This window comes from Cucurbita pepo, chromosome 14, assembly GCF_057944985.1.
Source record: "Cucurbita pepo subsp. pepo isolate OVF chromosome 14, ASM5794498v1, whole genome shotgun sequence".
NCBI lineage: Eukaryota > Viridiplantae > Streptophyta > Magnoliopsida > Cucurbitales > Cucurbitaceae > Cucurbita > Cucurbita pepo.
This window is the reverse complement of record NC_141811.1, coordinates 4,747,432-4,764,799: the sequence shown is the minus strand read 5'-3', so window position 1 is coordinate 4,764,799 and position 17,368 is coordinate 4,747,432. Positions and strand designations below refer to the sequence as shown.

The window sequence follows — 17,368 nt, the reverse complement described above, 5'->3', positions numbered from 1 at the left end:
TTATGTTCTTAGTTTGGTTTGATTGTGATCAAGTTAGTCACGAGTTAGATAGTAGGAGTCTAGTATTATATTGTCTACTTTAAGTTTAAATCCACACTATTCTAATTTTTAAAGGAGTTTTTGTGCTTTAAAATTAAACAATCTTTCCTTTATAATTTATAATATCCTTCTACCTTTGTGGGTTTGGTAAAGGATACAATGGATAATCTTTTTTTTTTGTTTTTTTAATTTCGTATTATTGGAGATTTCATCCTATGCTTAGGTGTTTAGCGAAAGAGAGTGACGCCTAAAAAATAGGAACGTTAGATTATACTTTTCATATAGTTTGCCACGTCATTTTTGACATTTTGTAATAAGATTTTTATTTTAATGCATTGCACTTTATTTATTTATTCTTAGCTGTACTGTAGTTGGGGGCACTCGTGAGACATCAAGAGTTAACTTTTCTAGGAAATTAATGTTAAAAGAATATGATAAATCTATGTTAAATGCAATTGGAATCTTTTAAAGTTTATTCCCATCTCTTAATTTTATAATACCATTGGAAAATTAAATGGCTGAAATTCTTCCACGTACCATAATATATAATATGAAAAATAATGTATTTACCTTTTTTTTTCTGGTTATTTTTAATAGTTTTTTCTTATTAATCAAATTAAAAACAAAATTTTGAAATATACTTTAAAACACCTCCAATTTGAAAATATATTTTAGAAGTAGATATCAAATAAGTATATAAATATAAATAGTATTATAAGTTTAAAAAAAAAAAAAAAAAGAATAATTTTTGAATAATTTTTTCGTATATCTAACTTAAAATGTATACCTTATTTCAATAAGACAACATATTTAATTTTATTTGCACAAAATTATCTCTTTTTGTTTAATTCTAAACCTATCTTGTTTGGTAATTAAGGTTGGTGAAAAGGGCTAAATGAAAATTTTAAATTCAATATTTCTTAATTATTATTTTTTTAAGTGTGACAAGCAAAAATGAATTTTGTATGTTATTTTGGCTAAAGTTTTGAAGTTTATAAAAAAATGATAAATATTGGACTCATATGGTTATTGTAATACATTTAATCTCAAGAAAAAGGGAGAAAGTTTGTGTAATTAGGTTAATGTTCAATGTACCATATTCCAAAAGTGGATGGCAACCCTTATCTTCCTTGGAATTTTGTTTCTACCAAACCAAACAATTTTTATGTTGTCTATCAACTTTACTTCAAATTCATTATTAAAAAATAACCATTTAGAAAAAGAAAAAAAACTTTTTTAGACCATAAATTACTATAATTAAAAGAAATGTGTTTAACAAAATTTTAATATCTTTCATATGTTTTAAATTAATTAATTTATGGAGAATGAATATGTGAATTTTAAAAAGGTTGAATAGACAAAAAAAAAAAAAAAAAAAAAAAAAAAAAAAAACTATTAAAATACCAAAATACCAATATTACCCCTCCCAGTCCCCACCTATTCTTTTTCCTAGTGATTACAAAAAGGAAAAAAAAAAAAAAAAAAAAAACAAGAATAAGTAAAAAGAAGAAAAAACAGACTTTTTCTCTGATATTCTCTTCCAGTTTAGCCTCTACTTCTATAAATTTGTTCTCCATTTCCGAATCTTTCTTCTTCAGCGGCCTTTTGATCTTCTCTTCTCTGGTTATGGCGAAATCCATTCTTGTCACCGGTGGTGCTGGCTATATTGGAAGCCACACTGTTCTTCAGCTCCTCCTCGGCGGTTACCGGACTGTCGTTGTCGATAATTTGGATAATTCCTCTGAAATTGCTGTTCGTCGTGTCAAGGAGCTCGCCGGCGATCTCGGCAAAAATCTTTCGTTCCATAAGGTTTCTGTTTCGGTTCTGGTTTTGTTATGTTTGTCTTCATGTTTACTCCTGAACTGGATTTTCATTTTTAAGGTTTCTTTGGTTATGAACTTCTAATTTGTTCTGTTTTCCTTTCTGGGTTTTGAATTTCTGTCTTCTGCTGTTTTGTCAAATCATAACAGGTGGATCTCAGGGATAAACAGGCTTTGGAGAAGGTGTTTGCCTCAACACTGTAAGAACTTGCTCTGTTCTTCAACAGTTTTGTTGGATAGGAAAGTAGGGATTCATTTATTTAATGCCCTTCTGCACGAATTTGCATGATCTTTATATAATCGGTTAGGGAGTTGTTTCCATACCCGTATAAGGAATGCTTTGTTCCCCTCTCCAACCGATGTGGGAGCTCACAAATCCACTCCTGTGATATCATCCCACATTGGTTGGGGAGGAGAACGAAATACCCTTTATAAGGGTGTGGAAACCTACTCCTAGCAGACGCGTTTTAAAGCCTTGAGGAGAAGCCCGAAAGGGAAAACCCAAAGAGGACAATATCTGCTAGTGGTGGGTCTAGGCCGTTAGAACCCCCTTGGAACCCAGCATCCTCGCTGACATAACGCCCGATGTCTGGCTCTGATACCATTTGTAACAGCCTAGTGAGTGCAGCGCAAGCCCACTAGGCTATTACAAATGGTATTAGAACCAATCATGAGATGGTGCAAGACACTAGTGGGAGTAGGGCTAGACCCTCTTCATAGTAGACGTGTTTTAAAATCTTAAGGGGAAACCCTGAAAGGAAAGCCCAAAGAAGACAATATCTACTAGCCCAGCCTTTTCTAATGCTCAGCTGACTACTCTTCATTGCAGATTTGACACTGTTATTCACTTTGCTGGGCTGAAAGCAGTTGGAGAAAGTGTACAGAAACCATTGCTTTACTATGACAACAACTTGATTGGAACAATTACTTTATTGGAAGTCATGGCGGCCCATGGTTGTAAAAAGGTACTTGTTTCTATTTAGTTGCTACTAAAAACATTGTTCTACTGATATAAATCGAAAACAAATGTTACTTTCCATGATTGTTTTCGTATATTTTTCGACATTTCAGCTCGTCTTCTCGTCTTCAGCCACCGTCTATGGTTGGCCAAAGGAGGTGCCATGTACAGAAGAATTCCCCCTCTCTGCAGCAAACCCATATGGACGAACCAAGGTATCAATTCACTGTTGCACCGTTGCTGTTTTCCTGTTCTTGCTTGGTATTGAGTATAACATGTGGTTTTGATTCTCTTTCAGCTTTTCATAGAAGAAATATGTCGTGACACGTACCGATCGGACTCGGAATGGAAAATCATATTGCTAAGATATTTCAATCCAGTTGGTGCACATCACAGTGGCTATATTGGCGAGGATCCTCGTGGAATCCCGAACAACCTTATGCCTTTCGTGCAGCAAGTTGCTGTTGGCAGGCGTCCTGCCTTGACAGTCTTTGGAACCGACTATGCAACGAAAGATGGAACTGGAGTAAGCTGATTTTCGGGACACTAGAATCGTGTTGCTTGCATGATTGCTGGTTTTTCGTGCAGGCGTCCCATTAAAAGATGTAATGTCCTTTGCAGGTACGTGATTATATTCATGTTGTTGATTTAGCTGATGGACACATTGCTGCATTGCGCAAGTTGGATGCGGCTGGTATAGGTAATACACAACTCTCTGGCTCTTTGCTTCTGGTATTACATGGTAGAGAGGAATCGAACCTTTGACCTTTTCGTCGAAGGTGCATCACACATTGGTTGGAGAGGGGAATGAAGCATTCCTTATAAGGCTGTGAAAGCCTCTCCCTAGTAAACGCGTTTTAAAACCGTGACGCTGAGAGCAATACGTTACATGCCAAAGGGGACAATTTCTGCTAGTAGTGGGTTTTGGCTGTTACAAATGGTATTAGAGCTAGACACTGAGCGGTGTGTCAGTGAGGACGTTGTCCTCCAAATGGGGTGGATTGTGAGATCCCATATTGGTTGGAGAGGAGAACGAAACATTCCTCATAAGGGTGTGGAAACCTCTCCCTAGTAGACGCATTTTAAAATCGTGAGGCTGACGGTGATACGTAACGGACCAAAACGGACAATATCTGCTAACGGTGGGTTTTGGCTATTATAAATGGTATCAGAGCCAGACACCGGGCGGTGTGCCAAGGGTGTAGATCCCATATCGGTTGGAGAGGAGAACGAAACATCCTTATAAGGGTGTAGAAACCTCTCTTAGCAGACGGGTTTTAAAACTTTGAGGGGAAGCCCAGAGGGGAAAGCCCAAAGAGAACAATATCTGCTAGAGGTTTGTTTGACTGTTAGTTGACACGTAAAATTTAGATTTTGAGCTGTAATAACGTTCATAATGCCGTGAGGACACCTCGGGCTTATACCGTCACAAATGAAAATTAAATCATTCAAGAGTTTGAACGATATGTGTCATGACAGGTTGTGAAGTTTACAATTTGGGAACTGGAAAGGGTACATCAGTTTTGGAGATGGTTGCAGCTTTTGAAAAGGCATCTGGAAAGGTATTTTTGCCTCTTTCATTTGCATTTTTACCTCGAAACTCGACCTCTTTAGATATGATCGTTACGCTCCTGGTTCCTGAGTATGGTTGGATCCAAGGCAAACTGGATGGTGATGGGACCTCAATAGCCTATCCCCGTCCACGACAGTCGTTACCGCCACTTCCATCACGAGCACGAATAGCGTTTATTTCTTAGAAGTTTAGAAGTATTTGAATGTTTGTTCTTCCCATCATGGCACTACTTCATCTCCCATCTGAATTCACTGGTTAAATGTCTCTGATCCAGAAAATTCCTCTTGTAATGTCTGCACGCCGACCCGGTGACGCTGAAATCGTCTACGCGTCTACACACAAAGCAGAAAAGGAGCTGAACTGGAAGTATGTCTCACTGTTCTTTAATGGTTTCCTTTATAGATCATATATGTTTGTTTACGTTCCACCTGCTATTTCCTCTATGTCATGTCGAGTGGGTTTAGCTTGCTTTCAAAGAAATAACTTGGTAACTAACCCCTCAAATACTGTGAGATTCCACGTTGGTTGGAGAGGAGAACGAAACATTCCTTAGAAAGGTGTGGAAACCTCTCCCTAGCAGACATGTTTTAAAACCGTGAGGTTGACGGTGCTACGTAACAGACTAAAGCGGATAATATCTGCTAGCAGTGGGATTGAGCTGTTATAAACAGTATTAGAGTCAGATACCGGGCGGTGTGCTAGTGGGGACACTAGGTCCCTAAGAGGGTGGATTGTGAGATCCCACATCGGTTGGAAAGGAGAACGAAACATTCCTTATAAGGGTGTGGAAATCATTGGTTGGAGAGGGGAACGAAACATTCCTTATAAGGGGGTAGAAATCTCTCTTTAGTAGGCACGTTTTAAAACCGTGGGTTAACAGCGATATGTAACGAGCCAAAGCGGACAATATCTGTTAGCGGTGAGTTTGAGCTGTTACAAATACACCGGATGAAAGTACTGCTTCAGCAACACCGAACGTTGTAATGGATTTGCAACACGTTTCTCATTGATCTGTTGTATTTTGTTGGGCATTTGTTGGACCTAAGAAACAAATACAGAATCCAGATAGTTTGGAGGTATGGAAAAGATGATGTTACAATTTCATTTGTGAATGCAGAGCAAAATATGGAATAGAGGAGATGTGCAGGGATCAGTGGAACTGGGCCAGCAAGAATCCTTATGGCTATGAACCTCCCAGCTCCAAGTGATGGGTATTACTTCTTGGTTACCTTCCAAGTTGATCATAACTGAGATATCTCGATGTAATGAAGCCTATTTAATAAAAACAGCTCTTTGAAGTTCGAAGTCCTCCAGTTTTTGATCAATTTCGTTCGATTTTGTGAAAACAAGGAGAGAGTTAGATCTTGATGGATTATGATATAACCCGTTTCGTTAGGATATTGATCGGTCTTAGTGTGACAAGATTTACACATTACGAGCTATGAAAGTGTTATATCTCTCTTAGCCAAACCTTTTTTTATGCGGGCTCTTTCGAATCGTGTGAATGAAAAAAGGTGATCGGGTGGCTATTAGAACTAAATGATGGCATCCCAGAAAGAGCATGAACTGCTGTTGAGAGTAGATTAGTTCAAATTTGAATTTGAATGCGTAAATTGATAATGACAAAAAAACCATTATGATGGGTTTCTAAATCCAAGAAGAGGGCTTTTTCAAGAGTGGTGACCTTCCAACGGTTCTAAATATCTTGGGATCTAATGGGTCCAAATGGTCGAGGGTTGTAGACTGTATATTGAATATAACTCAATTGATTAAAATATTTATTGAATTAAAATTTTAAAAAAAATATAAATATAAAAAAAAGTGGTTGTTTTTATATTATTTCTTTATAATGTTCCTATGATAGCCTTTAAATTAAATTCTAAAAATAAAAAATAACTTTGTAGTTTTCACAAACTTTCAATGAAATTAAATTAAAAAGAAATTCAGAAATGGCTTGATTTTTAAAAAATTAAATAAATTTTAATTTAAAAAAGTAAAAAGAATTGCGGGTACATGGCTACAAGTTTCTGAAGTATAAATAATAGACTAGCCGAATGCTTTCTACGGCCGCTCTATCTTTTCCTCTTTCCATTTCCAGTTTCTTCAAACCCGATTCTCTCTCTTTCTCTGAGCCGGAGATCTCGGATTTTGAAGTTGTTTCAAGCGTCGTCGTCGCCTTGATTAGTTGTCGGATCGAGGCGATCTGATCTGACTTCGTCTTGACCGATTTGGATATTTGATTTCTAAAAATGGACAATTTGATCTCTCTCGTTAACAAAATTCAGAGGGCTTGTACGGCTCTTGGTGACCATGGTGAAGCTAGCGCATTGCCTACACTCTGGGACTCTTTGCCGTCTATCGCCGTCGTCGGTGGTCAAGTTTGTTTCCGATCTCTCTCTCTCTCTCTCTTTTTTTTTTGCCTTGCTGTTTCTTCTAACTGTGTTTGCTCCTGTCTGATTAACGCTACTTCAGCAATCTGAGCTGATGGTGGTGTTTTGGGAATGAGATCTTCTTGCTCTTCCTTATCCTTTAATGTTTTTATTGTTTGGAGTGGATGGATATTTTTGCTGAATCCTTAGTGCGGAGGTTTTGTTGCTCAATCAAATATTAAACATAGATGATTTTGCGAATAGATCGTTTCGTTGTCTGATTTAGCAATCGAGTTTGGTCTGCGGATCCATGTGACTCGTCGAAAGTTCAGCTCAATTTTGGGTTGGGTTCTGTTCGGGAAATAGGCGTTAAAGTAATATCCGAACTAAAGTAGACGCTGCATTAAACTTTTGTATCGGAACTTTCTTGTTGGCATAGGGCTTCTCCGCGATCATTTTTCTAATCGACTGGACGTCCTATCTGTTGCTATGTGTCGATTTAACTGGAGAGAGCTGTAGCTCTTAAACCACAGGCAAGCAGAAATAACCTCTGTTTTTTCCACTCTCGCAGAGTTCGGGCAAGTCTTCAGTGTTAGAGAGCATTGTCGGCAAGGATTTCTTACCCCGTGGATCTGGTAATTAATGGATAACTAAGATTCTTGACAAGTAAAATGTACAGTCTGCATTTTTTTGGCTAAATAGGATGATGTCTTACAGGTATTGTTACTAGGCGTCCTCTTGTCTTGCAACTTCATAAAATTGACGAAGGAAGCAGAGAGTATGCGGAGTTTCTCCACCTTCCCAGGAAAAGATTTACCGATTTCGGTAAATATCATTCTATTTTCTTGATATTTCAATTTACTTGTGTTTTCCTTTCTTTCTATCTTTCTTTTATTTTATTTTGGGGGGTGGGGGTAAGAAACAAAGCTTTACTACTAAGAATAAAAATAAAGATGCAGTATGAAGACTAGGTATGAGATGCCTCCTTACTGAATGATTGGATTACATCCCATGTGTGTTGGAAGGAGTGGTTCATGTCATAAGTGTTGGTAGAACCTAATGTCAAAGTCCTCAAATTCGCCTTTTGAGTTACTTCTATTGGGCTCCAATCAAATTACTTGCAAAAATATTTTGATTCCACCTTCTAGCAAGAAGTCATTTTAGTCTTTTGAAGCTTTCATACTAATAGAATCACCAGTCAATGGCAAAGAAGCCGTTTGGTACACAGTCCAGTTTTAAAATTCTTGGGAGACTCAGTAGTCCGGCATGGCAAATGAGATGCGAGAATGATAGAGTGAAATGAACCATATTTAGGAACTGACTGGATGGTGTGGTCCATTCATTTGCAGAAGATCATGAGTACTACTTTGTACTTCTCGATGATTTAATGCATTCTCTGGGAGGAATATTCATATTCTTATGATTTGAACTAGCAAGAGTCTTGGATAATGTGTTGTGATGACAAATTGGTTGAACAATGTTTTTGTGTGTACACTTTTGAACGAGGCTGCAAAAATGTGTAAATGATTTCTTTATCTAACTTTTTACTTATTGCACAACCATGTTTTTGCAGTCGCTGTCAGGAAGGAGATTCAAGATGAGACGGATCGAGAGACTGGTCGTTCTAAACAAATTTCCAGTGTCCCAATTCATCTTAGTATATATTCTCCCAATGGTAGGTCTTTGTTTCTTTTTTTTTCCTGATACATCTTTTGTACATCTTGTGTCCGAGTATTAATTTTCTTTTTCATATTAAAGGTTAACTGACATTCTTTGGTCAAAGACATTTTCAAACCTAGCAGAAAATAACTTTTGCTAGTTGTTCTTCATAAAGTTGCATGGTTGAGATTGTCCATGATGGAATAGTGTTTTGAGATTTAGGGTAGTTTGAGAAATTATTTTGAAAACCATTTGTATTTTTATTTTCTAAATTAATGGAAATGCATCTTGGGAATATTTAGCAGATATTAACGTTGCTATGTTTTTTGACTGAATATTTAGACGCATTTGGTATTCGTACACTTTCCTTGCATCTTCTCACACATTCTCTGTATTTTTCAAATTTTGGCAGTTGTAAACTTGACACTTATTGATCTTCCTGGGCTGACGAAAGTAGCTGTCGGTAAGTCATTTCTTCTCAACAATCTTGCTGTCAAGTTGTACGCGAGTGATTTAATCTGATTTGTCCATCCATGGAAGTTAATGCCTATTTATCAAACCTAATTGAGAACCTCTCCTATTTCATGTACTCCTTGGAAACTTTAAAACAGCCCAGAAATATCAACTTATTCTGATTTCTTATTCTCCTTCTTGTGCTATGGTCTGACAACTTATGTATTCTCTTACAATATTCAGAGGGGCAACCAGAAAGTATTGTTCAAGAAATCGAGACGATGGTTCGCTCCTTTATTGAAAAGGTAAGGTTCAGCAAATGGTGGATGCTCTTTTGATTTTAATCATCTATTATAATCTCTTGTTATCCACATTAATTTTTATTTCTCGGAAAGTAGTGTACCTTTTTTTTTTCCTTTTTTTTTTAGGAAATTGAGTGAGATTCAGTTAACTTTTTACAGTTTATTTGATGAATTGAGTACATCTTGTTCCTACCTTTTTTTTAAGGAAATTTGTTGCGTTTAGCTTTTACCTCTAGCAGAAGAATTTACATCTTAATCCCATTTGTGATGCTGCTATAAATGTCTTGTAACTTTGAACAATTTTTGTTTACACTTCCATTGTTAGTAGAAGGATGAAAATCACTCTGCTCATTAATTTATTTGCTATGCCCTGATGCAGCCTAACTGTATTATACTTGCTATTTCACCTGCCAATCAAGATTTGGCTACTTCTGATGCAATTAAAATCTCTCGTGAAGTTGATCCTACAGGTAACTCCAATGTTTGTTGTTATTTGTCATAATCCATGCTTTCTTTTATTAAAAAAAAAAAAAAAAGAAAAACAAAAACAACAAAAAGTTGCATACTTCGTGCTAATTTTTGTCATTGTTGTTTTCTCAAGTCTTCTTTGAAGGAGTAAATTTGTTACTGGGTATCTTTAACCCTTTGCTATATTTCTCTTAGGGGAGAGGACTCTTGGTGTATTGACAAAGATTGATCTCATGGATAAGGGAACCGATGCTGTTGATGTAAGTATTTTTTTAACTCCCTCAAGTTCAAACATAAAGTAATTTAATTCTATAAGCCCCTTTGAAGAACAGTAAGTAGAATTTGAAAAGATTTTTTTTGCCCCTACAGAGAATTGGTATTTGAATATTTGTTTCCTTGATTTGGTGGATGTGTATTCACCTACTGGATCATGTATTCTAAATTGCATTCTTTGCGTTGCATTGCTAAGATGCTGGAAGGCAAAGCTTATAGGTTGAAGTTTCCTTGGGTTGGTGTTGTGAATCGTTCACAAGCAGACATCAACAAAAATGTTGACATGATTGCTGCTAGGCGTAGAGAGCGGGAATATTTTGCTAATACTCCAGAATACAAGCACCTCGCTCGTAGGATGGGCTCTGAGCATCTAGCAAAGGTTCTTTCTAAGGTAAGCTTACCCTTTATTTTGTCTCATATCTTCCCCTCCTCCTCCTCCTCTTGAAATTGTATATAGTAGCATATTCTGGCTATTAATGTCTGATTTCTTGTAATTGCAATGTTAATCTCAGCATCTAGAAACGGTAATCAAGTCCAAAATCCCGGGCATTCAAAACCTCATTAACAAGACCATTTCTGAACTTGAATCCGAACTCAGCCGTCTCGGAAGGCCTGTTGCAAATGATGCTGGAGTAAGTTCCTTAAGTTCAACGGGCTGCCTCTAGTCTATTGGTCCTAAAACTATCTAATAGAGTTCACTTTTACTGTTTAGTTTTACATGATCTTAATGTTGGATGTATGCTTTAGATTGAGTAAGATGGTTGTGGAGAGGTTGTCAATATATGTTTCTTCAGCTACTTCTCTTATGTTGACATTTTATTGTTTTTTGTTTGCCAAATGCAGGGAAAACTATACATGATTATGGAAATTTGCCGTGCTTTTGATCAGAATTTTAAAGAACACCTCGATGGCGTGTATGTTTATGCTTCAATTGTTCTCTTTTGTAATATGTAATGCTTCCTCGCCAATGACTTTTCTCATGTTTCCTGAACAATTCCATATCCTGATCTCTCTACAGGCGTCCTGGTGGTGATAAAATTTACAATGTCTTTGATGACCAACTTCCTGCTGCTCTGAAGAGGTTGCAGTTTGACAGGCAACTGTCAATGGAAAATGTAAAGAAGCTTATTACTGAAGCTGATGGATATCAACCTCATTTAATAGCTCCTGAACAAGGATATCGCCGTCTGATCGAATCTACTTTAGTTACTATTAGAGGCCCAGCTGAGTCATGTGTTGATGCGGTATGTGCAGAACAACTTGCTTTACTTGTGAGATATTGATGCAGGAGGGAGGGGAAGATGGACACCTGCCATATAGACTTTTAGCTGTTAGAAGTTGGGTTTTGACTTGGACATTTTGTTGTTCTTGGCCTCTGCTTCAAGGACTTTGATCTGACAATTCTTCTTTCCTGTTAAAACCTGAATTTTAGAGTGACCGGTTTTGTTTGATAACAGGTTTACATATCGTGTCCAATGTAATGGCTTACCTGTTAAAAAATTTCCTCCATGGATCAGTCACTGACTGCAGTATCTCAAGCATACTTGTATTGTTTGCATTATCATTTTTACATGTTTTCCCCTTTTTACTTCTCTCTTAGTTGAAGTATTTTCTCATTATCAGATCAGATTTCACTGCCATTGTTAATATTCTATTAGACGCTCATCATTCTTCATGTGTTATTAATCTTTTTTCTCTAATTTCAGGTTCATGCTATATTGAAGGATCTGGTCCACAAAGCTATGGGTGAAACTCTGGTATGTATTTTTTTTTTTTTTTTTGAATCTTGCATATGATACTCTTAATCAGAACCATGTTCCGTGCTTTTTCAGTCTGTCATGACTTACTGCTGTTGGTTTGGTGGTCTCCAACTTAAGAAGTTTTGCATAGAATATAGTTGATTACATAATTTTTTGTCTTGCACCAAAAAATCCGTTCATGAGAAGTACTGTCTTAAAATACGTGTTTTTTTAAACCTTACTGTTCACTCGTGCAAGAAATGGTCAAACGCTGTTTAATCAATCTTTTATCATGTGCAATATTTTCAAATTTTATTGTCGTTACTTTCTAGATTGGTTTTTTGGGGAAAATTCTTTCCTCCCATCCTTGGTTATTATATATTTATTAGTGTTATAGAATTTGTTCAAATTTAATTTGAGCTGCTTTATCAGAGTTGAACCTTGTTGTCTTTAATTCTCATTCCTACCTTAATTGGCAATACTTAAGGCAGGGCTGATGACAATATCCTCAGTTTCTGATACATAAGATTGCGTTTTTTATTTGAATCTTATTCATAAGTGTTCTTTTGCTGCTGTCAGGAATTAAAGCAGTATCCTGGTCTTAGAGTGGAGTTGGGAAACGCAGCTATTGAATCACTTGAAAGAATGAGAGAGCAAAGCAAGAAAGCATCACTTCTCCTTGTAGATATGGAGTCCAGCTACCTGACAGTTGATTTCTTCCGGAAGCTTCCTCAGGATATTGAAAAGGGAGGCAACCCGACACATTCAATTTTTGACCGATACAATGACTCGTATTTAAGGCGTGTTGGTAGGTCTTCAACTATATAATTAGAGTATCTTACCCTACAACTTTGTTTCTACACGTGCTATGCTTCTTATGTAACATTTATTTTACGTGTTTAGTACTTAAATTCTTGAATATGTTCAATGATATGTATCTTCTTGTGGCACATACAGGTACAACAGTGCTATCTTATGTCCATATGGTTTGTGCAACCTTACGAAACTCGATTCCGAAGTCCATTGTTTATTGTCAAGTACGAGAAGCCAAAAGAAGCCTCCTCGACCACTTTTTCACCGACCTGGGAAAACTAGAGGTAGAATAATTCCCCTCATTCCTTGTGATCAAACATTCCAAATTTGCCTCTCTCTACCCAAATTACATCTTTGGTATTTCCTCTGCAGCAAAAGCGCCTATCATCATTATTGAACGAGGATCCAGCGATCATGGAGCGTCGGACTGCGCTAGCAAAGAGGCTGGAGTTATACAGAAGCGCGCAAGCAGAAATTGACGCGGTTGCTTGGTCGAAGTAAGATTGTTAGATGTTGTATGATATCTTCTTCTGTATCTAGAATCTGGGAGGTAAGATGGCAGCACAATTCTTTCATTCATACATTGCGCAGAAGAAGTTTAGGTGGATAAGCTGATTTTGTTGTATTCAATTTTAGACGCTATATAAAGAAGTGATTTTGGCCATCTTTCTTCGACACACCCCTTGGTGTAATATGGATACCAATATCTGGACTACAATTATACAATATTATACGAAGAGATTACCTGCGTTTCTTTTTCTTTGTTTTGAATTACTTCACAGGTGATTCTTCTCTCTTTTGGAGATGGATCTGATGGCTGAAACACTCTCAGATAAGGTAAGCAAAGCAACAATTTGTACCTCAAAAAGTACTTTTCTCCAATTACCCAATGTTCCCCAGGATATGACATGAAATTAGATTTTGTTTGGTATTAATACGTTTGGGTTTCATGCCCTTTGAAATGAAAAAAAACATTTGATATATGTAAATCATGGGTGAAATTATAAATTAAACTTTGGATTTATGCTGATCGATCACGATGGTTACCTCAAATTTAGCATGTCAATGAGTTAGACTCGGCTTCACAAAGTGAGAATTCTCGTTTAAATAGAGAATGAAAGAGAGAGTGCGGAGAGATTTCTCCTATTTAGCTAAACGGTCAGAGGACGAGGATCATATTCCCTGTCCTGCTCTCCATCCCCTTCCCACCTTCTCACTTTACTTTTTAAGTAACAAAATTAAGATACAAAATTAACTTATTTTTTTACTTTTTATTTTTTAAGTATCAAAACTAAGATACAAAAAAAATGGAAACGACGGCCATAATAGCTTTTTAATTATGTATTTTTCTAATTCAAACTTCATATAAGTTTTGGGGATTAATTTAATAGATATAAAATTAAAATTTAATTTTGAGTTCACCGTATTTGTAAATTTAAAAAAATATATATATTTAAAATTGATTGAAAATTAAAAGTTATAAGTGAGAATTCGAAAATTTGAACTTTTGTCATTGTGATTGCAGTTTGGTTGAAGCCGTTATCTTCCCGCTTAATTCAAGTACGATCTCTCTCCGAATGTCAAATTAATGGCGCTTAATCTGCTAATTTTCCTAATCTTCATCCTCATCTCTTCCATTTTTCTTCCATCAACAGCTCTCATAATCCCCAAACTTCACAATCCTTTGGCGCCAACCCCTTACGGTTTCACAACCCCTCCAAATTCATCTTTTCCCACTTTCCCCGCCTCTCCCCCGCCCTCGAATTCTCTAGTCCCCGCCCTTTTCGTCATCGGCGACTCTACCGTCGACTGCGGCACCAACAATTTCCTCGGAACCTTCGCCCGCGCCGATCACCTTCCTTATGGTCGAGATTTCGACACGCACAGACCTACTGGAAGGTTCTGTAATGGAAGAATTCCCGTCGATTTTCTTGGTATTATTGCTTTACTTTCTTGATTATTTTTGGTTTATGTCATGATGTTTAGACGTTTCTCTTATTATGTCTTGAATTTCTGAGTTGATCTTTTTTTCTTTTTTTTTCTTCCGCTTTTCAGCCCAGCGTCTTGGACTTCCGTTTGTTCCGAGTTATCTTGGGCATGCTGGAGCAGTGGAAGATATGATTCAAGGAGTGAATTACGCATCAGCTAGTGCTGGAGTTATCTTCACCAGTGGATCTGAATTGGTACTTCTTTTCTTCAATTTCGACTAGCTATATCAATTGATTAAAACCATCTATAAAAGATGTATGCAAACGGACTAGTTTCAAATCAAACGTCCAGGGCTTCGTTGAATGGATTGACTTGTTCGATGATCTCAATTTCTTTCAGCATTTGAATATTCTGTTCTGTTACAAATTATTTTATTCATAAGAGTAAAGGAGTTTCATAATGCATTAAGTAATCTTAGGTTGATTTACGTGAGATCCCACGTCGGTTGGGGAGGAGAATGAAACATTCTTTATAAGGGTGTGGAAACCTCTCCCTAGGAGACACATTTTAAAAACGTTGAGGGAAATCCTGAAAGGGAAAGCCTAAAGAAGACAATATCTGCTAGCTGTGGGCTTGAGCTGTTACAAATGATATCAGAGCCAGACACCAGGGTCCCGAAGGGAGTGAACACGAGGTGGTGTGCTAGCAACTCTCTCTATGACGGAAGAGACGTCGAGATGAATCGGGCGTAGTCATTGCGGGGAATACTCCTACCTACTCTCCTAGCCCACGGTGTTCAGGGAATGAGCTAGCTTCAGACGATTCTGACGTAGACCTCGGTTAGGAGACTGAGTCCTCTTCTGACAGGGCCGGACTCCGACTCCTTTCTTTGGGGAGAATTTGTGATCAAGGCTCCTAGCCTGGAATTCTTGAAGGATGCAGGATCACTTCCTTGCTGGGGTAGATTTTGGTGGCAAAGGCATTTGAGCCGGGGCTTGTCTCTGGGAACGAGTGACCCGCGAAGGCAAATTCTCAGTGACTTTGGGCCCCGAAAGGGTGTGGTGAGATCCCACATCGGTTGGGAAAGAGAACGAAACATTCTTTATTAGAGTGTGGAAACCTCTCCTTAGCATACACGTTTTAAAAACTTTGAGGAGAATCTCGAAAGGAAAGGACTAAAGTGAACAATATTTACTAGCGGTGGACTTAGGCTATTACAATTTAGATGGTAGATATTATCGTTATTCGTCATTTACCTCATTATCCGCTAAGGAGATGGAAGTATAACTTGATATTATGGATTCCTTCGCTTTTTTGAAATGTCATTTGTGACAGGGCCAACACATTTCCTTCACACGGCAAATTCAGCAATTTATGGACACTTTTCAGCAGTTTGTTCTAACCATGGGCGAGAATGCTGCTGCTGATCACATTTCCGATTCAGTCTTTTACATATCAATTGGAATCAACGATTACATCCATTACTATCTGTTTAATATATCGCGTGTGCAAAATCTCTACCCTCCATGGAATTTTAACCAATTTCTGGCAACCACAATCAAACAGGAAATCAAGGTGATTGATTAATAGTTCTTGTTGCATCAGTTTTCTAATCTCAGCTGGAAGAAATGCTAGTACATATAGACATTTGATTAATAGTTCTTATTGATTCAAGAGCTCAAAATTTGGAAAATGAAAATGCGTGCACAAAAACAATATCTTGAAGGCAAAGAGATGCCATCATCGGTTTTTGTGCACGAATTTTCATTTTCCAAATTTTGAGCTCTTGAATCATCTTAGATATTGGAAATTAACCCTGCATTTGTTTTTGGGTGCTGCTTCTGCCCTGCATAGATGTTCAATTTTTGTGTTAATTTATGAATTGTTAGAAACCTTCCTGAAAGATTTTGTGTTCGTGGTCAGAACTTGTATAACATGAATGCTAGGAGAATTGTTGTAATGGGATTGGCACCTATTGGATGTGCTCCATTTTACCTATGGCAATACGGCAGTGAGAATGGAGAGTGTATTGAGGAGATAAATGATATGGTCATGGAGTTCAACTTCGCCATGAGATACATAGTTGAGGAGCTCGGCATGGAGCTGCCTGATTTAAGTATTATCTTCTGTGATTTGCTGCAAGGTTCAATGGATATTTTGAAGAACCATGAACGTTATGGTGAATGACACAATCTAACTTCTTTTTACTCTTTTCACCATGAACCGAATCTGCCTCTCATCGTGTCATTTTGTTTTCATCCAGGTTTCAATGTAACTTCTGATGCTTGTTGTGGGTTTGGTCGCTACAATGGTTGGATCTTGTGCATCTCACCACTTATGGCTTGCAAAAATGCTTCGAATCATATCTGGTGGGATCAATTCCATCCAACAGATGCAGTGAATGCCATTCTTGCAGACAACGTGTGGAATGGCCTCCACACAACAATGTGCTATCCTAAGAATTTGCAGGACGTGATAAACTCCCAAGGCTGAGTGGCACTTTGGCCAGACATGTTCATTCACAAAGCTGCACCAACACATTCAACGTAATACCCGGTACCATTCATATTGCCTTTGTCTAGTAATGATAGGAAACATTGACATATAAAATAGACTAATAGAATTCCAAATGCTATATACTTGCTTGCTCCTTTTTGTTCCTTTTTTTGTATGCCCTTGTTTTCCTTTCTTTAGCGTTGATTGACCTTGGTGAGGAACCATAGCTATACGTCAGTCACGATGAAGTAACTAAATGGGATAAATGGTTGATGTGATCGAGTATCGTAGGTTGTTGCTTTTAGTCCTATTGTGAATTAGATCTTTACGTTTTTAATCTTGTATTCAATAAATTCTTAAACACGTTGAACACAACTCTTTTGTGAGAAACACTAGCGCTCTCTGTCAAGACCAATCGAGAAGAGAATATAAAACGCTCTGTAGAATACTCTCTTTCTTGGAATACACTGTCTCTTT

The 17,368-nt window shown here is 37.3% G+C and overlaps 3 protein-coding genes across 3 annotated transcripts; all 3 read left to right on the top strand.

The window, feature by feature from the left end:
* Nucleotides 1-1,567: 1,567 nt before the first annotated feature.
* On the top strand, nt 1,568-5,695 carry LOC111810689 (UDP-glucose 4-epimerase GEPI48). Its single transcript, XM_023697437.2, has 9 exons — nt 1,568-1,848; nt 2,010-2,059; nt 2,689-2,824; nt 2,931-3,032; nt 3,116-3,343; nt 3,439-3,517; nt 4,297-4,379; nt 4,665-4,756; nt 5,508-5,695. The coding sequence occupies exons 1-9, from the start codon at nt 1,666-1,668 to the stop codon at nt 5,596-5,598; spliced, it is 1,044 nt and encodes a 347-aa protein (XP_023553205.1). The 5' UTR covers nt 1,568-1,665; the 3' UTR covers nt 5,599-5,695.
* Nucleotides 5,696-6,444: 749 nt separating this feature from the next.
* On the top strand, nt 6,445-13,226 carry LOC111809960 (dynamin-related protein 5A). Its single transcript, XM_087117524.1, has 16 exons — nt 6,445-6,768; nt 7,331-7,394; nt 7,477-7,584; nt 8,333-8,434; nt 8,831-8,881; nt 9,115-9,176; nt 9,553-9,643; nt 9,837-9,901; nt 10,111-10,305; nt 10,427-10,546; nt 10,758-10,828; nt 10,933-11,158; nt 11,621-11,671; nt 12,233-12,461; nt 12,611-12,750; nt 12,839-13,226. Exons 1-16 carry the CDS (start codon nt 6,640-6,642, stop codon nt 12,965-12,967), a joined length of 1,833 nt encoding a protein of 610 aa, XP_086973650.1. The 5' UTR covers nt 6,445-6,639; the 3' UTR covers nt 12,968-13,226.
* Nucleotides 13,227-13,996: 770 nt separating this feature from the next.
* Nucleotides 13,997-17,223, top strand: LOC111809961 (SGNH hydrolase-type esterase superfamily protein). Its single transcript, XM_023696456.2, has 5 exons — nt 13,997-14,400; nt 14,522-14,649; nt 15,731-15,970; nt 16,319-16,574; nt 16,659-17,223. Exons 1-5 carry the CDS (start codon nt 14,055-14,057, stop codon nt 16,886-16,888), a joined length of 1,200 nt encoding a protein of 399 aa, XP_023552224.2. The 5' UTR covers nt 13,997-14,054; the 3' UTR covers nt 16,889-17,223.
* Nucleotides 17,224-17,368: the final 145 nt, after the last annotated feature.